Below are 23311 nucleotides of genomic sequence, written 5' to 3'. Positions count from 1 at the left end.
ACTTCTTTTTCTTAGCCAAGTCCCTTTAACATTTCATATAGTAAGGGCTTGGTGCTGATGAACTCCTTTAACTTGACCTTATCTGAGAAGCACTTTATCTGCTCTTCCATTCTAAATGAAAGCTTTACTGGATAGAGCAATGTTGGATATAGGTCCTTGCCTTTCATGACTTGGAATAACTTCTTTCCAGCCTCTTCTTGCCTGTAAGGTCTCTTTTGTGAAATCAGCTGACACTCTGATGGGAACTCCTTTGTAGGTTACTGTCTCCTTATCTATTGCTGCTTCTAGGACTCTCTCCTTCATTTTGACCTTGGCTAATGCAATTGTGATGTGCCTTGGTGTGTTCCTTCTTGGATCCAACTTCTTTGGGACTCTCTGAGCTTCCTGGACTTCCTGGAAGTCTATTTCTTTTGCCAGATTGGGGAAGTTCTCCTTTATTATTTGTTCAAATAAGTTTTCCACTTGTTGCTCTTCCTCTTCTCCTTCTGGTACCCCTATAATTTGGATGTTGGAATATTTAAAGATGTCCTGGAGGTTCCTAAGCCTCTCCTCATTTTTTTGAATTCTTATGTCTTCATTCTTTTCTGATTGTATGTTTTTTTTCTCCCTTCTGGTCCACTCCATTGATGTGAGACCCAGCTTTCATTCCATCACTATTGGTTCCCTGTGCATTTTTCTTCATTTCACTTATTGTAGCCTTCATTTTTTCATCTAATTTGTGACCAAATTCAACCAATTCTGTGAGCATCCTGATCACCAGTGCTTTGAACTGTGCATCTGATAGGCTGGCTATCTCTCAGTCACTTAAAAGTACTGGTTCTGGGATTTCATTTGTTCTTCTGTTTGAGCCAGCATTTTTTTTTCCTTTGGTCTGGTCGTGCCTGTTATGTATGAGGGGCAGAGCCTTAGGTGTTCACCAGGGCAGGGCACCCCGGTGGCTGGGTTGTGACACTATGTGTGGGGGGCAGGGTCCGAGAGGGAACAATGGCGCTTGCTCAGCTCTCCGTCAGACCTCAGTCCCTTCTGCCGCTTCCCCTGAGGAAACTGGGCCCCTCTGGTACTGATTCCCGTGTGGGTGGGCTTGTGCACCCCATGGAACTTTCCAAAAATCTCTCCTATGAGGCTGGGAGTCTGTCCCCATGCCTCAACCCCCACAGGTGTTTTCAATCAGTGCCCCAAGGCTCTATTTCCCAGTGCTGGGATCCTGGGTTGTGCACAGTACCTTGCTTCACAGTCATGGCCTCGCTGGGTCTGCCAGCTGCTGCTTGAGTGCCCAGGGTCTGCCTGCTGTGGCCTTCCACACCCCAGATGCCTTACATGCCAGGTCCCAATGCTCTCTGCTCTCTGTGCAGCAACCCGCACCCGGCTGCCCAATTCTGCCTGGCCTACTGGTCTGGATGAACGTGTCTATTTTAACTCCTTGGTTGTCCGACTTCCATACAGTTCAATTTTCTGTCAGTTCTGATTGTTATTCTGTTTCTAAATTGTTGTTGTCCCTATCTTGGTTGTGCGAGGAGGAAAAGTGTCCGTTTACCTGTGCCTCCATCTTGGCTGTCAGTCCATGACCCAATTTCTTTTCTGAAAACACTATGTTGTAATGCTGTAATACTTTTGGGGACTCCAAAATCTTTATCATTACCACTACTATCATCACTAACATTTATTAAGATCTTTCTCCATGCCTGGCACTGGCCTAAGCTCTTTATATGCTTTATCGTATGTAATGCTTATCCCAACACTAAGAGGCAAGCCCTATTAATATTCCCATTTTATAAATGAGGAAATTAAAGCCTAAGGATATTAGTTAGGAAATAGAAGAATAGAAATTTCCTGTTCCCAAAGCAGTTGCTCACAAACATTAAATTTTCTGGGCCCCCATATGGTTGATGAAATGTTGAGATAGGCTTGTTCTAAAGACATCTTAAACTTCCAAACTTTTAAAATAGAGAGAACCTTGAAATGTAAAATTTATAAACCTTCCAATCATATTTTTCATAATTCTAAATAGTAAAACTGGAGTCTAAAAAGCTCTAAGGTATAAGATGATCGCTCAGCAAATAGGGTCAACTTTGGAAAATGCCAAAAACATGTTCTGAGAGAAATGGGCTGAGACATTTTACCCACAACACAAAAAGTAGCTATTGAAAGGGGAAAGAATGAGGTCAAGTAATAGCTCACAGGCAGCATTTACAACAGCTGGTTCTTGTTACAATTCTGCCCTTAATTAAAAGTGGGGGGAAATCTATATTTTCTCTATGAGTTTATACTCAAGTCAACAGTCTCATAAAATACTGATTTTGCTTTGAAAAAATATTTTTAAAAATTAAATATGCATAATTGTCAGGGAGCATTAAGAAAAGTATTATAAACATAACTCAAAAAATATGCCCCACATCTAACTAAGTTCTTCTCAGGACAAGGCCAACCACAGTAAGATTTCATGCAAGGTCCTATGGAACCCATAATCTAAGCCTTGTTAAACAGAGGTGGCAGAACTGAAGAGTCCAGCGAGAGAGAAATGTCTAGCCTTGCAATCTTTGTAGGAATGGGAGCCATGGAATATTCCTAGAAGATTATAAAGGCCTGTCATGGCATTAATCTTTATCCTGTTGAGAAAAGCACCAAGTTGATAAAGGGATCTTAGTAATTACTCTTAGCATTTTCTGGCTTCTCTGCTCTTATTCCACAGAAAAACCTAAATTTGCTAAAGAAATGCATATACTATGTGGAAACAGTCACTTACATGTTACTTCCTCCTTTCTCAAAAGCCCCTGGGAGGCTTATTTCTTCCATACCCTGCTTCTAAATTAGATAACTGTTGAGACTACTTTTTGCATGTATGAATCCCAAAAATAGTGCAGTGGGAGGGCCTGGCAATGTCCATTAGCTGTGAACTGCCTGCTAACCAGATCTTCTCAGTCTCTTAAATGTAATGTCATAGTTTTGTCACAAAAGTGTCAGCAGTTTCTCAATCCCAAACCACTTAGCAGCAGAAAGTGAGCAAGTGGCTGAAAGCTGGCCAAGAGCTGACAATTTAGCATTTTTCCCTCTTGGACCACTCCCCCACATACAGTCCCACAACGCAGCTAAGTGGGTTGCCCTTCCCCAGTGAATACCTAAGGCTCTGCCCCTTACTACGTAACAGGCATGCTGAGACAAAAAAAAATATGGCCCAAAGGAAAGAACAGATCAAAGCTCCAGAAAAAATACAATTATGTGATGAAGAGATACTCATCCTATCAGATGCAGAGTTCAAAACACTGCTAATCAGGATACTCACAAAAATGGTTGGGTATAGTCACAAAATGGAAAAAAAAGTGAAGGCTATGAAAAGTAAAATAAAGGAAAATGTACAGGGAACTAACAGGGAAGGGAAGGAAACCAAAACTCAAATGAATGATTTGAGACTGAAGGAAGAAATAAACATTCAGCTGGAACAGAATGAAGAAACAAGAATTCAAAAAAACGAGGAGAGGCTTAGAAAGCTCCAGGACAACTTTAAACATTCCAATGCCCAAATCATAGGGGTACCAGAAGGAGAAGAGGAAGAGCAAGAGATTGAAAACATAATGAAGGAGAACTTCCCCAATCTGGCAAAGGAAATAGACTTCCAGGAAGTCCAGGAAGCTCATAAAGTCCCAAAGAAGTTGGCCCCAAGGAAGCACACACCAAGGCACATCATAATTAAATTACCCAAGATTAAAGATAAGGAGAGAATCTTAAAAGCAGCAAGAGAAAAGGAGGCAGTTACCTGCAAAGGAGCACCCATAAGACTATTAGCTGATTTCTCAAAAGAAACTTTACAGGCAAGAAGGGTCTGGATCCTAAGAACCCTGAAACACCAACCCAAAAGAACCTATGCACACCAATGTTCATAGCAGCACAATTTACAATAGCCAAGTGCTGGAAGCATCCTAGGTGCCCATCAGTAAATGAATGGATCAAAAAACTGTGGTATATTTACACAATTGAATTCTATGCAGCAGAAAGAAAGAAGGAGCTCCTACCCTTTGCAACAACATGGATGCAACTGGAAAGCATTATGTCAAGCAAAATAAGGCAAGTGGTTAAAGACAAATACCAAATGATCTCACCTTTAACAGGAACCTAATCAACAAAACAAACAAACAAGTAAAATATAACCAAATAAACTGAAATAGAGAACAGGCTGACAGTGACCAGAAGGGAGAGGGGAGGGAATTTCAGGGGAAAAGGGGAAAGGTTTGCAGGAACAAGTATAAAGGACACATGGACAATAACAAGAGTGGGTGGAAACAGGAGGCAGGTGGGGAGGGCTGGGAGTAAAAGGCAGAAAACTGTACTTGAATAACAATTAAAATAAAAATAAAAAAGAAGGGGATGGAAAGAAGTATTTAAAGTTATGAAAGGCAAGGATCTACATCCAAGATGACTCTACCCAGCAAACCTATCATTTAGAATGGAAGGGGAGATAAAGTGCTTCCCAAATAAAGACAAGTTAAAGGAGTTCATCAGCACCAAGCCCTTATTATATGAAATATTAAAGGGACTTAGCTAAGAAAAAAGAAGATAAAAAATACAGTCACTAAAATGACAACAAACTCACAACTATCAACAACTGAACCTAAAAAAACCCCACAAGAACTGAACAAACAGCTAGAACAGGAATAGATTCACAGAAATAGAGAGATCACATAGAGGGTTATCATTGGGGAGGGTGAGAAGGGAGAATGGGAGAAAAGGTACAGGGAATAAGAAGCATAAATGGTAGGTACAAAATAGACAGAGGGAGGTAAAGAATAGTATAGGAAATGGAGAAACCAAAGAACTTATATGTATGACCCATGGATATCAACTGTGGGGGGGGGAATGAGAGTGGGAGGGGGAGTGCAGGGCAGAGGGGAATAAAAGGGAGAAAAAAAGGGACAGCAGTAATAGCATAATCAATAAAATATATTAAAAGATACAAAAAATAAAAATGAAATATTTTTTTAAAATCTTGACCAAAGGTCAAGTTTATTTTGTGCCTGTACTCTGAAACCTTCCTACCCTTCCAAGCTGGCTTTTAATCTTTAGAGGAAAATAAATGTTTTTGATACAGCAGAAATTGTTGGTGTCTACTAGAACACAATGTCCCTGGAATTGTGCCCAAAATACTTAACTTCCTTTGAGCAATCACATCCTTGATCTGCCAACATTCATAAAAACAAGAGACTAGTGCCAGCTAAGTACAAGTTATGGCTCCCACATCATTCTTTAGTTTTAGTCATATAAGATAAGCCAAGTTTATAGTAAATGAGTAGCATTGGTATGTTAGAGAGTTTCATCTCTCTGTATTTTTATTTTTTAGTTAAACAAAAGGAAATGAGTGTTATTAAAGGGTATCAAAGGCCACTGAGGAAAGCTGCCAACTATTTTTCTTTAAAATAAACAGATATGTTCTGGATTGTTTTAAGAATATGTCTGTAACCCATATGAATTCCTTGGCACCCTTCTAGTCCCATTGTTTTGTGAGAAGCCTATATAAAAATTTTAGTGATTTCTTTTCTATAGTTCCTAATAATGCTTTAAATTATGAAATAATCTAAAAAAAGATCCATTCAACAGGATGGCAGTGTTATGTTGTATTAATAGTTAATAAAATAATTTTCTTTCTCTTTCCAAATGTAGGTGACTCAGCTCTCTTCAAACTTGCATAGTTCTACTCTACCTAGAAAAAGCCATTATAATTGACATGGAAAAAAATCTATCCCATTGGAATGTGCTGGTTCTCCCAAGTCTGCACCCAGTTCCCATTCTTTTCAAGACCCTCCCTTCTCCCATCTACTGACTCCCTCAAGGTCCAAACTCCAGACTTTTTTTTTCCTCTGTCCAGGCATTTCCCTGGGGAACTCATCCATCATCTGGGTTTGTTATTATATTTGTACACTGTTATGCTTTGCATTTTAATGCTTCTGCTCCCTTTATGTTTATGAGTATTACCAACTTGTTATCTACAACCTTTCACACAAATTCAAGAGCTGGAAGCATGTTTCTGAATATTTGTTCATGACCTGGTATTTCATCTTATTCTCAACCTCTCTTCTCAGGACTTGCAGAGCTATCAGCTAACACAGTGGACGCTTGAATTGTACAGTCCCATCTTTAGGAAAGGATAACCATTAAGCTCAGGTATAAGTAATGACACATCATCAAGAATGAAAGGTTTCAAATAAATAGTTATGCCATTTTCCTCAAGGAATTCTAGTTATATACAGTAATTACAAACAAAGCAATTATGATAGAAATAATAGGAGTTCTGGAGGCTGTTGAGTAAGTAAAGATAATTGACAGAGCATTTTTAACAGCTTTAAGATATTCACATGCTCTATAGTTTATACATTTAATATAATGGTTTTAGATATATTCAGAGAGTTGTGCAACCATCACATGTAATTTTACAACATTTTTTCACCCCAGGAAAAAAAACCCTTACTCATTAATAGTCATTCTCCATTATCCCTCACTCCATTTGAAGAACTGCCAAATTATTTTTCAAAGCAGCTGCATCGTTTTACATTCCATTTTACATTATGAAGGTTCTAATTTCTTAATATCCTCACCAACACTAGTTATTGTCTGTCTTTTTTATGACAGCCATCCTGGTGTGTACAAAGTGGTATCTCATTGTAGTTTTGACTTGCATTTCCCTAATGACAAATGATGGTCCAAGTTAAATCATGCTTAATGAGTAGAAGGTCATACTGTTGAGTCCATCCTCACTATCATGACACTTTGTATGTGGGCCCACTTAGAAAGTGACAGTGGAAAGAGATGCTGTGATGGCTTTGTACTGCATCAACTTGTTCAAGTTGAACTGGATTTCCCAGATTTTTCTTTCCTATACATTTCTGGTTAGGGTAGGTCACAAGATGGATTCTTATATGAGAGTTAGCATAAGTAAAGTGAAGCAGCACTCATTTTGTAATTCACACACACTGTTGCTTATCTCATGGCACAAGATAGTGGCCTATGGTACTTCACCATTTCCTACACTGTATTCAAACGATTTATGTACGCCTTACTTTCCTGACTAGTCTCAATGCATCTGAGAAGAAGGACAATGTTTCACATGTGTTTATTATCTCCTACACTGCCTTGTAAATATCAAGGTTCCAAGAAATGTACCATAAATGAAGAAATAAAAGGGAATGTGGAATTCTTGCTTTTATAGCCCATCTCATATCATATGTAGCTCTAAGCATCCAGTTTTTTCTATGCAAATGACTTTTTCTTTTCCCAACTCAGACAAGACCTTCTAATGAATGTCAATTTAATACTAACTTTTAATTCCCCATACATGCCTTTTCTAAAATAGCCATACCCGTATACCATCAAATTTAGTAAAATTCACTATGTGTAGGATGTTGAAGGGAAAATAAAAAGAAGCCTCAGTTCCTTAGGAAACCTAAACTTCTAAAAACATTCTCTATGTTAGCATTTCTCATTCTGATCTTTATGGCTGTTATATGAAAACAGGTTCCATGGTAATAAATTTAGGAAATCTCAGGTTATAGTTAAACAACTTAAAAAAAATTTTTTTACTGCCAATCCTCATAGGACTCCTAATTTGCTAATGGACATCTTGACTCTCAAAGACAGAATATGGAGCACTTCCAAAATCTATCTTCCCAACAAACCCCCTCTTTGGCAAAGAACTTTTGGGAGTAATGTTGCTAAGAAAATATTCCCTTAAGCATTCTTTCTTCATATTCTGGCTGGCATTGGCACAAGCCTGAGAGAACATGGGAAAACATGGGAAGCTGCAATAACTAGAAGACTTATTTTCCAAATGCTACATTGAAATATATTTTCATGAGTACCTCTCCTGGACAACAGAGTACCTCGTCCCACAACGAGTTGAATGACAGATGTAAAATAAAACCACACTTGTACATCTACCTAAAACTGAAAGTGCTCTATGCTGAGCCTTGGGTTGGACTTCTGCCAGTTGGAACTGAGTAATACAGAGAGAAAGTGCATCAGAACAGATCAACAGGGTCAAGGGGTATTAACTGATTGCATTCACCTTTTGCATCCTGGTGACTGGGCACACACAACCCTGACCTTCTACTGGATGGAGTTACCTCAGGTATGGTTTCTATGATCACAATGGTGAAGACCTGATGAGGACTTCCAATGGGAGGGAAGGTAGACCAGGGGGCCATCAGAGTCCTAGCACATTCTTCCCAACATTTGTACATCAGAAAATTATTTTTAAGAAAATCTACACATTGGAAAAAGTCACAGACACTCAAGACTTCTTTGGTAGGGGCCCAAATAATTATGTAGATTAACAACTTCATCATGTCTGTGCCCCAGGAGCTACTTTTTATCAATCACTGTTGGTCAGGAAGTGTGAACCAATAGTGATTCCTTCCCAACATCTGTAAAGCCTGATACTTTCTCAGAGATGTTTATCTGCTGAATATGGCCATGGAAACTAGGCCACTGGGTAACACACAAAATTAAATCTTGGCCTGAAGTTCACTGTGTGTAATTTGAGCCAGACAAATTACATGAGAGTTATGGAAATGAAAGGCAATGAACTAGTATTTCAGTAATTGTTCTCTTTGTTTGAAAAATTTGACATGAGAAAAGTCTTTTAAATGAAAAGGACTCAGCTTCACAGCTTTCAGGATCAAAGTGGTCATTACATTTAACTATAATAACACACATTTTCTGTGATCCTACCTAGAATTTTCTTCTTCTGGTTGCATTAAATTCAAACACAAAGCAAAAAATAAAATGAAATGCTATGAAAATAGTATTGGACTGCTCAAATACAAAGTATCAACATTATCATTATTTGTCTCTTTTCAGTTTCAAGTTCTGTGTTTGTTAAAGCTAATTATCAACTAGATTTTTACATTTATCTACCTGTCTGTCTCTGTCTCTCTTTGATACACTTCTGAAGGACCTTGAACTTTATCCCATCTCTAAAGTAAGGATAACTGTCCTTATTTGAGTTTGACACAGTAGTGTAAAACCTTGGAGTTCACACCTGAGGGAGAGGGCTATGTAGCAGCATTAATCCTATTAAGTGGCAGGACAGGGTAATGGCTGAAAAGATTTTCTGGCTGGGTCAGAGTGTGTTTATGGGACAATGGAACTTCCCTTCTTCAGGAAGTGTCCAGAATGGAGAAGGTATGGGATTCACAGTACATTAGCAACATTTTTTTTTAAGATTTCAACTATTAGAAGGCTATTCTGCAAAAGTTTGAAAACTTCAAACCCATGATTAAGCCTTTTGGTTGAGTTAGTGGATGTATGATCTGGGATGAAGGTAGGGGCTTTAAAAGGGTAGAATAGGGAAGAAGTACAAAGCAAGCAGTAGGCAGGAATGGGGACATTCTAACTTCAAACTGGTAACTACATTCTAATCTGAAAGATCAAAACCTCCAAGAGTTGAGTTATTATGAAGACTAGAACAATTATCTTGAGGAAGCTGCTTATATAATGTTTCATTCCATTCACAAGGTTCTTTTTGCCATTAGCCAACATGTTGAGGCCCCACTTGAGGAGGTGCTTACAAAGTTCCAGAGCCTTAGTGAGAGAAATCCTTTGTCTGACTTAAACCAAAGTAGAAGGGTGACTCTAGATAACTTCTTGATGAATGATTAGAAAACAATTTATGTGGTAATAAACTCCCTACTAAAAATGAATAGAAGGAACATTAGAAGAGTTCTGTAGATGGATGACAGTAGCGAAACAATGTACTTAATGTCACTGAAATGTGCACCTAAATATGGTTAACATGGTAAATTTTATGTGTATTTCACAATTGTTTTAAAAATTAATGGACAAAATTAATAATTAACCTGACTTTTCTATATATTGGGATGTCACTTCAGCTGAGCAAAGACTTTATTCTCTTTGCAACTAAATCAGAGACTTATCCCTGAAAGTTTATAGGAAACAGAAAGAAGCCTTTGAAAGAAAATGGCTAATGCTGACTGAGCTTTCTAAATAGTACAAGGCTTTAAGAGTAATTTCTGTCACTAAGCTTTCCTGTGACCACAAGAAGTAAAATGAAGTCTTTTTAAAGTGGAGGGGAAAAACAAAGGAAGTTACTAAAAACTACTTTTTATAAGCTATATTGATATATCTTTATCCTGAATACTTGATATATCAAAGTAAAAATATGTAAACTTTTTAGATTCTTTGCTTTTAAAAACCTATACAAATGTAATTTAGAGAGAAAACAAATAATCCTTCTTGTATTACCTCATTTTTACAATTAAAACAAACTTTGTTATCATTAGCACAGGCCCACTACCACTTGCCTTACCTAATTGTCTTCTCTGTATCTCCTATCCTAATTTATAAAAATTACTTTAAATCCTCTTTTTACTTTCTTTTTTAACCAGGCAGAATATAATGGCATCAAATACTCTTGGACATACTTTAGCTAATAAGTTTACATAAATCATTTATCAAAAAGTATAGCCAACAATTCCAAACCATGCTCTAGACCCCTGCACTTAGTATTTTAACACAATAATAAAATCCATCTGTAGTTTTCAGCCTACTGGGCCTAATTGCCATGGCCTGGGGTTGCTCTGGTGTCAGGTGCTCATGAAAGCCAGAGGGGCTCCAGATCTGTAACTCAGGATCTTCTCAAGACAAGAGAAGCCGCTCTGGTGAATGGTACCACATATGGCTTCCAGGCACACACTTTACCCCTCAGGTCCACAGGAGCCCTTGCCACCAAAGTGGCAGGTAATTTTTGTCACATCTTGGAGCAGTTTATTAAAGGTTCACAAGTTGACTTTCTGCCCATGTAATAAGGGACAATGTCGTAAAGCTCACAGAACCCTGAGCTTAAGAGCTGGAAAACCTCACTTTGGCCCCTAAAATTCTCTGAGCCTCTGTTTCTCATCTGTAAGATGGGGAAAAATGTTTATTATTTCACAGGATCATTGGGAAGCTCAAATTGAGACACAATAGTAATAAACTAGAAAAATTCCTTGGCAAGTAGAATAGGGAAACTGAAACAAATAGCTGAACAAAGTGGCTGAACAATTTACAGCCAGGTGCAGATGGTCACCAGGGCAGAAGGCCCTGAGTTCCTGGCAGGGGGCAAACCTGGGAAAATAAGGACCTCACCCCCAAGGTAATCTTTCCTCCCCTGGCCTTTCCTCCGTGGAGATAACATCCAGGCCTCAGTTGTATTTCATCTCAAAGCCTACAAAAGCAGCAAAAACACTCTATTATTACAAGCAAGAGGTAAAAGACACAGTTATACCCAGCAAACATTAAGACCAACAACAACAAAAAAATACATCCTCTGCTTTCAACACAGCCTACTGGCTAAACCAAAGTTCACCTCCTAGCAACAAAAACAACAAAAATTACTTAGCATTCCAGCATACACACATTCTGAAAAACCTTTGATTAGTTGTAGGCATAGAAACCTGGAGTAAATGGCTGTGGGAAGAACAGAATAAATACAAGGAAAAAATGCTTTCTGAGCTGTTACTATCAGGAAAGCCTACATTGTTTCAAATAAATATTGCACCATTCTCTAAAAACAAATGTGTGGTATATATTTACAGACTCTACTTTTATTTAGAGAGCATGTGAAAAGCAGGGAGAAAGTCAGAATGCATGAATGTACCAATTTGTCCTTCAAAGCAGTTCCCGAAAAATGCCTTACTCCATCTCTGGCAGTGTTCTCCGTCTCCACACCCTACCTACATTTCTAAGATCTGAAGGAACTGATGGAAAAAATATCAAGCATTTCCTCCTTCCTCTCCAAGACTTGGCATTACAAAATTAAACAAAAACGTCCCCAATTCAGTGAAATTCACTCAGAAAACAATCATAATAACCTCATATTTTATTTACTAATGCAAGTAATGAATCAATAAATCCAAGAGGCATTCAAGTCCGTCTTCTTCCTTTAACATACAAATAAAAAGGATCATTAAAGATGTTTTAAACATATCTAACTGATGCCACCTTTTAGCTTAGACACATGATTAATCTGTATTACTTTGACAAATCAGAGAAAATCTATAAAACAAAGCTGTATCAAATTCACGAATTCATAAAACCTGTTCACTGTTGAAACCAGGCAAGAACATTTTATGTATGAATCAGGATCTAATAAACCAGAATTAGAATAGGAATTCTATTCACAAGATTCGTGAAGGAAAACACAGAAAAGTTAGCTAATATTATTTATTGTTATTGTTTACTTACCCTTCCTTTTAGATGGCAAGCTCCATGTGAGCAGAAACTTTGATCACATGCCCACCACTGTATTTCAACCCTGGAATGATATCTGGTACAGAGTATACTTGCCAGTAACTATTTACTGGCAATGAATGAATTTAACACAAGAATGTGAATCTTCTATGATTGAAGTAGATAGACATAGTTTATTAGGGAAGGGACAGGGTAGAAAACACTAAACATCTATCCCTGTGCTCAGCACAGAGACTCAGGCTCCATATCCCACATTGTTATGTCAAAATTTCCACCATAAACACAAGCTAGCAAACGTCAAGAATAGTTCTTTGGTGAATACTAAAGTGAAGCTGGATGCACTATAGACTGCTAACAGAAGGAACAATTGAGGCATTCTCTCAAGCTGCACATTAGGAAAATTGAAGAACTGAAGCAATCTGGATCATAAATAATACTGCTTGGTTTAACTAGACAGTGGCAATCTTCCAGTGATTCAACCACTTCATTATGTTGTTATTTAAAAAAAGAAACAGGAAATCCAAGATGGTGGTGGAGTAAGTAAAAGGTACACTAACATCATCCTAGGACCAATCTGGAATTACAACTAAATTATAGAGAAATCATCTTGAATAATCACCTGAACACTACCTGGAGAGAAGCCTTACAACCATGGACAGACATAGAAAAGCAAGGACCTACAACTAAGGCTACTTTATGCAGTGAGACTATCATTTAAAATTGAAGGAGAAATAAGGAGCTTCCAAGACAAGAAGAAGCTAAAGAGTTTGTTAACACCTTTACTGTAACAGTACCACAACATATGTTAAATGGCTTACTTGAAGAAGAAGAAGAAAAAGAGAAAGGAAAACAAACTAGAGGAAAAGAGTCTAACAATAAAATGGCACTACATACGTATCTATCAATAATCACCTTAAATGTAAATGGCTTAAATGTTCCAACCAAAAGACAGAGGTTAGCTGAATAGATAAGAGAATAAGACCCATATATATGCTGCCTGCAAGAGACCCATCTCAGATTGAAAGATACACACAGACTAAAAGTAAAGGGTTGGACAAAGATATTTTATGAAAATGGAAAAGAAAAAAAAAGCTGGGGTAGAAGTACTTATATCTGACAAAAGAGACTTGAAAACCAACACTATATTAAGAGACAAAGAAGGATACTTCACTACATAATGATAAAGGAAACAATCCAAAACTGTAGTAAACACTTATGCACCCAACATAGAAGCACCTAAATATATAAAGCAAATCTTGATTGACATAAATGGAGAGATAGACAGAAATACAACCATAGTTGGAGATTTTAACACATCGCTGACTTTAATGGATATATCTTCCAGGCAAAAAATCAACAAGGAGACAGTGGGCTTAAATGACACACTAGATCAAATTGATTTAATTGATATTTGCCGAGCATTTCTCCCCAAAACAGCAGAATGATACACTTTTCAGTGCACATGGGAAGTTTTCAAGGATAACCACATGCTAGGACACACAAAAAAAGTTGCAATAAATTTAAGAAGACTGAAATTGTATCAAGCATCTTCTCTGACCACAATGCTATGAAATTAGAAATCAAGAAGAAGAAGAATACTGAAAAACATGCAAAGACATAGGAGCTAAATAACATGTTATTAAACAATGAATGAGTCAACAATGAGGTAAAGGAAGAAATCAAAAGATACCTTGAAACAAATGGAAATGAGGACACAGTGATCCAAAATCTGAGGGATGCTGGGAAAGCAATCCTAAGAGGGAAATATATAGTATTTCAAGCCTGTCTCAGAAAACAAGAAAAAGCTCAAAAAAAACAATCTAACTTCACACTTAAAGGAATTTTAAAGAAATAACAAACAAAGCCCAACGTGAGTAGAAGGAAGGAAATAAGATCAGAGCAGAAATAAATGAAATAGAGTGTAAAAAAATGATACAAAGATCAATGAATCCAAAAGTCAGTTCTTTGAAAAGATAAAAAAGATTGACAAACCTTTACCCAGACACATCAAGAAAAAAAGAAAAAGGATCCAAATATGTAAAATCAGAAATGAAAAAGAGAATAAAAACCAGCACCAAAGAAATGCAAAGGATTGTAAGAAAATATTATGAACATTTATATGCCGACAAACTGGACAACCTGGATAAAATGGATGAATTCCTAGAAACATACAATCTTCCCAAACTAAATCAGGAAGAATCAAAGAATCTTAACAGACAGTTTACACTTAGTAAAATTGAAGCAGTAATATAAAAAAAAACTCCCAACAAATGATAGTCCTGGACCAGATGGCTTCACTGGTGAACTTTACCAAATATTCTGAGAACTAACACCACTCCTTCTCAAAATATTTCATAAAATTCAAGAGAACAGAAGGCTCCCAAACTCATTTTATGAGGGCAGCATTATGCTAATTCCAAAACCAGATAAAGACACTACAAAGAAAGAAAATTATAGGCCGATATCACTGATGAACATAAATGCTAAAATCCTCAACAAAATATTAGCAAACCGAATCAGCAATGCTTTAAAAGATTACACACCATGATCAAGTGGGATTTATTCCAGGAATGCAAAGGTGGTACAACATTCATAAATCAAAAAAGTGTGATTCACCACATAAACAAAATGATGAATGACAACCACATGATTATTTCACTAGATGCAGAAAAACCTTTTGATAAAATCCAGCATGCACTTATGATAAAAACTCTCAGCAATGTAGGAATAGAGGGAACCTACCTAAACAGGAAAACTGTTCAATTCCCAGTGAGGGCACATGCCTGAGTTGCAGGCCAGGTCCCCAACAGGAGGTATGTGAGAGGCAACCACACATTGATGTTTCTTTCCCTCTATTTCTCCTTCCCTTCCCCTCTCTCTAAAAACAAATAAATAAAATCTTTTAAAAAAGAAATAAAAGGCATCCAAATTGGAAAGGAAGAAGTAAAACTGTCTTTATTTGCAGATGACATGATACTGTACATATAGAACACAAAAGATTTCACCAAGAAACTACCAGGACTGATAAATGAATTCATCAAAGTATCAGAAGACAAAATTTATATCCAGAAATCAGTTGCATTTTTATATGCCAATAACGAACTAACAGAAAGAGAAATTAAGAAAACAATCCCATTCACAATTGCTACATAAAGAATATAATACCCCAGTCAGGGTACATGCCTGGGTTGCAGGCCATGACCCCCAGCAACTGCACATTGATGTTTCTCTCTCTCTCTCTTTCTCCCTCCCTTCCCTCTCTAAGAATAAATAAATAAAATCTTTAAAAAAAAGAATATAATACCTAGAAATAATCCTGATCAATGATGTAAAAAACCTTTATGTGGAAAATTATAAGACGCTGTAGAAATAAATTGAGGAATATACAAATAGGTGGAAGCACATACTATGTTTATAGACAGGATGAATTAACATCATTAAAATGTCTATACTACCCAAAGCAATCTATAGATTCAATACAATTCCTGTCAAGATTCCAGTGACATATTTCACAGAAGTAGAACAAATATTTTAAAAATATATGGAACCACAAAAAGCCCTGCATAGCAACAGCAATCCTGAAAAAGAAGAACAAAATTGGAGGAACCATGCTACCTAATATCAAACTATACTACAAGGCCATAGGAATCAAACAGCTTGGTACTGGCATAAAAACAGACAAACGGATAAATGGAACAGAACAGAGAGCCCAGAAATAAACCCATACTTTATAGTCAATTCATATTTGACAGAGGAAACAAACACATATAATTGGCTAAAGATAGTTTCATCAATAAATGGTGTTTGGAAAATTGGACAGATGCATGCAGAAAAGTGAAACTAGACCACCTTCTCACACCATACGCAAGAATAAATTCAAAATAGATCCAAGACACAAATGTTAGACCCAAAACCATAAAAATTGTAGAAGACAGGCAGCAAAATCTCAGACATTGCTTGTAGAAATATTTTATCGGATATATCCCAGGCAAGGGAAACAAAAGGAAAAAATGGGACTTTATCAAACTAAAAAGTTTTTATACAGCAAAGGAAATCATCAACAAAATAAAAAGATGACCCACAGAGTGGGAGAACATATTCACTGATATGTCTGATAGGGAGTTCCTATCCAAAATTTATAAAGTACTTACAAAACTCAACACCAAAAAAACAAACAACCCAATTAAAAAAATAAGCAAAGGACCTGAGAAGACACTTCTCCAAACAGGACATACAGATGGCTAATAGACATATGAAAAGATGCTCAACATCATTAATCATCAGAGAAATGCAAATTAAAAACACAATGAGATACTATCTCACATCTATCAGAATAGCTATCATCAATAAATGAACAACCAACAAGTGTGGTGAGGATATGGAGAAAGGGGAACACTTTTGCACTGTTGGTGGTAATACAGACAGGTACAGACACTGTGGAAAACAGTATGGGGATACTTCAAAAAATTAAAAATGGATTTAACCCAGTGATCCCACTTCTGGGACTAGAGCAGAAGGAACTTAAAACACTCATTCAAAAGAATGCAAGCACCCCTCTGTTCATTGCAGTGTTATTTACAATCACCAGGATATGGAAGTAGCCCAAGTGTCCATGAGTATAGGAGTGGATAAAACAACTGTGGGACATTTACACAATGGAATTCTACTTGGCCTTGAAAAAAGAAGAAAATTTTACCCTTTGCAATAGTATGGATGGACCTAGAGAACATGATGCTAAGTAAATTAAGTGAGTCAGAGAAAGACAAATACCATATGATTTCACTCATATGTGGAATCTAACAAACAAACTGAACTGAACAAGCAAAACAAAAACCAATTTATAGATGGAGAACAGATGACAGCTAGTTGGGGAGGGATTGGGGATGAAGGGATTGAGTAAAAAGGAAAGGGGACTCATGGACATGGACAACAGTATGGCGATTACTGAGAGAAGGGGTTATTAGGGGACTAAATGGTAATGGAAGAATTATAACAAAGAGTATATATTTAAAAAATAAATATTATAGGAAAAGTTAAAAAATAAAAATAATAGAATTACTGTATTATATTACTGAAGCCAGGGTTGTTATGAGAGAATAATATAATTTGCATTATTAACCCAACACACTATCGTTCTGGGGAAAAGTCCTTTTTCTTTTCTTAGAAGTGGCAGAACAGTGAATGTTAAGATAGTTTTAAATAAGGAGACTTGTATTTTGCTAGGCAGTTTATTAGCAATCTTACCTGGAATATTTAACTGAATATCTTTCTGCTTTTCTCTAATCCGGCCTGTTCCCTTTATAGTTTCTTGGTTACCATAAAAGTATCCATTACACTGAGTATTTATCATTGCTGAAATAATATGATATTATCAGAAATACTACCAGAAATGAAGCACTCATTCTGTTAAAATAAATGCAAACCAATCCACTACTTTTTACCTTAATATTTCCATCTACCTTGGTTGAAAATATGTGTTCTTTGGCAGGTTACAGTATGTGAGAGGATGGTTGAATGTTATTTATATTCTCCATCTTTTTGTTAGGTGAGATTATATCTTAAATGAAAAAAAAGTGTTTAGCATCTTAAATATGTGTTTACTTCTACATACTATCATTCAAAATAGAGCTTCAACATTCATTATCCAGAACTTAAATGAGTGTTTTCCAGTTACTACATCAATCACAATAATCAAGACACAATGATTGTGTTATGGCAGATAGCTACACTGCTCTTCCAGGCTCAAAGGCCAAAGGACTGAGCAATATGATCCCCGGCACTGTCTTCAGGGACATGATGAAGATCACAGAATGATTCTTAGAAGAGAGTCCTCAAAGAAGACCAGGACCAGCACAAAGGCAACTTCATGGAGTTCAAAGTCATGACATGGGAATCTGGCATAAGAAGAGACAACATGGGAAAGTAGAAAAGCCTTGACCTAAATTTCAGCTCTGTGGCCCTTACTTGCTTGAGTAGGTTATTTGGCCTCTGACCTTCAGCCTGTTTCTGAGAATTGGGGCTACAGCCCCTGCCTTAGGGTCCTTGTGAGGGTTCAGTAAGATGATGGAGGCAAAGACCCTGGCACAGAGTGTGGAACATACAAGGATCTTAATAAAGGTGATCTTGGGTTGTTATTACTACAGGAGTGCTGTTGACCTTGAGGGATCAATCACTGTGGCCACTATTTCAGTGTGCTCTTTGTTGTCCAAAGTTCAGGTTAAGCAGCAGTCTTAGCACCAAGCCTGCCACATGCTGCATGTTCGATAATTATGACAGAACATTATTTCTATTGTACTGACATGCATGGCCATGCAATGACAAAGATTCAGAGGTTAATAATGCCTAATAATTCTTGAATGCAGCCTCTGGCTACCAAGTCCCATGCCACAAGATGCTTTTTCCAGTAGGTTATGTGACAGCTCAGCTATACTTATATTTTTGTTGAAGAAAAACATGGTGGCAGTTGAGTAGCTCTGCTCTATAGAAAGCTGTTTCTTTGGAACAGGACTATCAGGGATGTGTGGCCCTAACCTTAGAGAGAGAGGGGCTCAGTAGCAGCAACAAAGAAAGTGACCCTGAATGCTACTCTTAACATTTCCCTTTCCTTACTTAGGCATTTGACGTAGCATTTCCTTAAGTTTTTCCACAAGTTCATTTTCTACTAATACTTGCAGCAGGACCCTGACAAAGCATGGAATAATTAGAACTAGACCTTTGAATGCAGCATTCACCATGAAGCCCAGTAAATTCCAGAGGTGTCAGAAAGCCTAAGCTAATGATGCTTAACTCATTAAGGTCCTGTCAACAAGGCTGAGCAACATGCCATGATTTGTTGATAACTTTCAAAGCAAAGGCAAAATTCCCAAATATCATTTTCTCATTTTACTCCCACCCCCGCCTCCATCAGGAACAATGAGTTAAATTATTACAAAACTTGGCTGGGTGATGTTTTCAAAAATCTCACCTTAGTATCACATTTTAGAGTGTCCACAGCTGGGAGATTAACATACTTAGTTGGAGGACATAGCTACAAATTTTCAGTTTTTCCCTCTCAAAATGTTTATAAAGGAACATGGGACTGGGAAAAGAGTAAGGGAAAGATATTTGCTCTTTCAATAACTGTATCTATTCCTTGCCTGAGCTGGGCTTCAGTGAAATAGATGGTGAGATACCTTACAATGGATATGTGTTCAGCCACAGAAAAGATTGGAGAGCCTGTATATTTCATTCAGGACCCTGAGCTTTATTTCCTACATCACATATTGGGATCACTAAGAGCATGCAGTCAGTGGGTAGGCAGACTGTTACTAGTTACATAGTCCCCTCAAGTCAATTTACAACTCTGAACCTCAGTTTTCTCCTGTGTAAAAAGGGGATAACCATGCCTGCCCAGCAGGGTAGAACTAAGCATTTAATGAGTTGATGTATAAAAAGCTCTTAGGTGTTTATTGTGAGGTTCCAGATAATTTTTTTAAATCTCTCAGCACATGAAAGTTACAGAGGAAGAGATTATAAGCATGAGTCTGCTCAGATTCTAGGATAATCATCAGCTTCATTTGCTTCTCAACCAGACTGGAGAGTGAATTTACAAGACTGTTTACTTAAATACTTGAGTGCAAAGGATTTGGTCTGTCTTCCAATATTAAATGTGCTAATACACATAATAGTACTCAATATGTTAACTGCTATTATTCTTACTGTTGTTATTACTTACTAGTCTGGAGAAACACCATGCCATGCAGAAAGGAGAAAATGGGGAAGCAAGGGGATTTTTCCCTCTTGATTATGACTATTGAAGCCAATAATGCTCAACACTTTATATAAGTTTTTATGCTTTCTTTATTCCTTCATTGACCTCTGAACCCACAGTTTTTCCAAAGGTTACTGGTTTGTTTTTTCCCTTGTATGACTGCTAGACTCTCCCAAGCATCCCAAACTACCTGGCTATCAGTTTTCCAAGATTCCTGATTGAGCATTGGTATGCATACATCACAGGTATCTTTAACTCTCACCTCCAAAAGGCTGGGGAGACACCAGACACACCTGATTGCCTGGATGTTAGTGGAAGATAGCTGTGTCTATTGAGAAGTGATGTAGTTATTGGCATAGGAATCATGGCATTACAATGAGTAAGTGGCCCTTGGCCTAGTGATTCTCATTCCAGGAAGTGGGCTACAACGACAGATTGGAAACATGACTTCTCAAGACATATTTCCACACTCCAGCAGCTCTGTTTGGCTTCACTAAAAAAAAATAACACTGCCAAGAGCAGCTGTTCCTTTAGTGGATATCAGCATTTAGAAGTTAAACAATCACTTGTTTAAACAGTAGGAAACTACACGACCTGGCTAGACTTTGCCAGAGTCAAGGCTAGGTGTGGAAGAAATTACCAAGGCATGTAAAGAAATGTCAGGTAAGAAGGAGAATGAATAACCTTGTCAGTATTTAAAAAGTGGCTTCAAACTATTGTGTTTCTAGGGGCATTAGAACTGTATCACAGGTGCCTTAAGGGCTGCCGTGGGCTGCTAGGAGGGGTGTGTGTGTGTGTGTGTGTGTGTGTGTGTGTGTGTGTGTGTGTGTGTGTGTGTGTCGCAGGCACCCTCCCCTTGGCTCCAGAGGGGAGGAAAGGAAACAGAGCTTTCCATCCTACTCCAGTTGGACTGGGGTGGGGGTGCAGCTTTCAAGTACCTCAGTGGGTTATGTGGAGGAGGGCTAAGCTGAGGCCTGACCACTTCCAGTAAAGGCAGAATACTACTTTAAAGCCAAGAACCAATTTTTATGACTGTTTTGAGAAAAACAAACAACTCAAAACAAAACCAAACTTTTCCCCAAATACAATACTCCCCCATTGGTCTCTTGAATAAAATATCAGGCTTACCTTAATATATTGTACAACACGCTCGTTTACATTCACTTTGTAAGTTTTTAAACCCAGTTCCTTAGATAACCTTAAGATCCTGTTCTGGGTGGGTCCAACATAAGCCCCGCCAACATCTACGTAATCAACATGTTCATTCTGTAGAAAGAGAAAAAGTGTTAAAAAGACTTTAGTTAGAACTTGAAAAAGAAGGTTGTCTTATAGTAAAACATTTACTTTTTACAACTTAAATGTGCCTTACATCTCTCTGATGAAATGCAATTGAAAAGAACAACCCTTTCTATTCTACTCAAGAACTGGGCACAACTCTCTATGACATTCATTACCAAACAACCCTATTTGCATAGTTATCAGTGAGGCCATTTCAACAACAGCATACATAAAAAATAAAGAACACTTGCTCTGGCTGGTGTAGCTCAGTGGATTGAGCACTGGCCTGCAAACCAAAGGGTTGCTGGTTCAATTCCCAGTTAGGGCACATACCTGGGCTGCAGGCCAGGTCCCCAGTGGGGAACACATGGGAGGCAATCACACACTGATGTTTCTCTCCCTTTCTTTCTCCCTCCCTTCCCCTAAGAGTAAATAAAACCTTTTTAAAAAGGAATAAAGAACACTGTAGTACATCCTGCCAAGCTAGAACCATTTTAAAGCACTTAGGTTATTTTCCATGTTTTTCTTTGGGGTTGCTGCTGCAGGGACCACCTAGGGATTTCTTATGCCTAATTCTGTTTTCCAACAGATGAAATCTCAAATTAGCCCACACTGATGGGCTATTGATCTTATTTTAAAACACAGGGAAGAATGTATCATAGGAAAAGAGTACAAAAACATATTAAAAAGATTCATATACCTAACAAATTAGTTTATAAATATACAAGCCTTTTTTCTTAAACTGAAGTTTACTTTTCCCCTCTTAAATGCAGTTCTGCATTTTTCCAGCTTTTTTATTAACACATTACCTAATGAATTAATCAATAAATTAAATACTGGTGAGTTATAATTCCTCCATGTGTTTATAATAACTTTTTACAGGTCTGTTTCTACGAGTTCTCATTCATGTTGCCTCCTCTTGTTTGCCTGATTATTTTTTATTACATGCCATTTGTTGAATCTGAAAAACTGGAAATAATTTTAATCCTAGGAGGATAATATCTTTCTTAGAGAAAATTTATGTCCGCTTCTGCCCAGCACCTGGGTTCACTAACAATACCTGATAACTTTATTGCATATTCTGTGCCTGAATGATGTGAAGCCAGGTCGAATGTACTCATGGCCTAGTCCTTTTGCAGTTTGCCCTTAGTGCTAGGACAGAGTCCAACCCAAAGTGTGAGCAGTTTACCAACACTTCTCTCCACACACATACACTTTTATGAACTTTGGGCTTGACCTTTAGTTGTCCTACCTTTGTAAAAGTTTTGAAAGTACTATTCAGCCTCTTACTTGCTTCTTCAGTAGTCAGCAAACTCCTCCCTCCCCAATGCACCAGTGAGGAGAAAAGTAGGTCAATCTTTCCATTCCAGGCGTAGAAGGGTTGTATAATTTACCTAACCTGTTATTTCCAGAATATTGTCTAGTATTATTCAACCTCGGCTTCCTGGAGTAACCCGACCTCATATTATCTTTATATTGTAGGATTTGCTTTGCTAACATATTGTTTAAGATTTTTGCATCTATATTCACAAATGAGATTGAGATCATCCCATGATTCTCTTTTCTTCTACAGCCCTTGTCTGTTTTTTCTGCCTTAGAGTATTGCTAGTCTCATAAGTTAATAATCATACTTTCTTCTGTTCTCTAGAAGGGTTTGTTTATAAACTGAATGAACTCTTTGAACATTAGGTAGGACACTAAGCCTAGATAGCTATAGAGCTGTAGAACTATCTAGGCTTAGCATTTTCATTATGGGAAAATAAACTACAGATTCGATTTATTTTGAGGCAAAAGCACTACTCATATTTTCTGTGTCTTTTTAACTAGGTGTTAATTTCAATAAATTATATTTTTCTTATAATATATGCATTTCATATATGCTTCAAAATGTGATTGGTATGAAGTGCGGTGGAGACTCAAGAGAGCTGGCTGGGTGTCCATAGGCAGCAGTACCAGAGGGATAATTAAGTGACCAGTTAGATCCCCCTGGGAAGAATGGGGTCTAACCCTAAGTAGGATTCCCAGCCTAGAGCACCAGAGCCCAAAAAGGAC

At 37.5% G+C, this 23311-nt stretch overlaps 1 protein-coding gene across 1 annotated transcript in view; it reads right to left on the bottom strand.

Moving 5' to 3' along the window:
• The window catches only part of MAOA (monoamine oxidase A), a 68942-nt gene that overhangs the window by 24735 nt on the left and 20896 nt on the right, over positions 1-23311 (bottom strand). The window contains exon 3 of the mRNA XM_045860451.1: positions 21110-21247. Within this exon, the coding sequence (XP_045716407.1) occupies positions 21110-21247 (138 nt within the window). The remainder of the gene's footprint in view (positions 1-21109; positions 21248-23311) is intronic.

The sequence above is a fragment of the Phyllostomus hastatus genome, unplaced genomic scaffold (assembly GCF_019186645.2).
Source record: "Phyllostomus hastatus isolate PE091 unplaced genomic scaffold, TTU_PhHast_1.1 phas_scaffold_200, whole genome shotgun sequence".
Classification (NCBI taxonomy): Eukaryota; Metazoa; Chordata; class Mammalia; order Chiroptera; family Phyllostomidae; genus Phyllostomus; species Phyllostomus hastatus.
The sequence above is the reverse complement of the archived record's forward strand: the minus strand, read 5'-3'. Positions and strand labels throughout refer to the sequence as shown.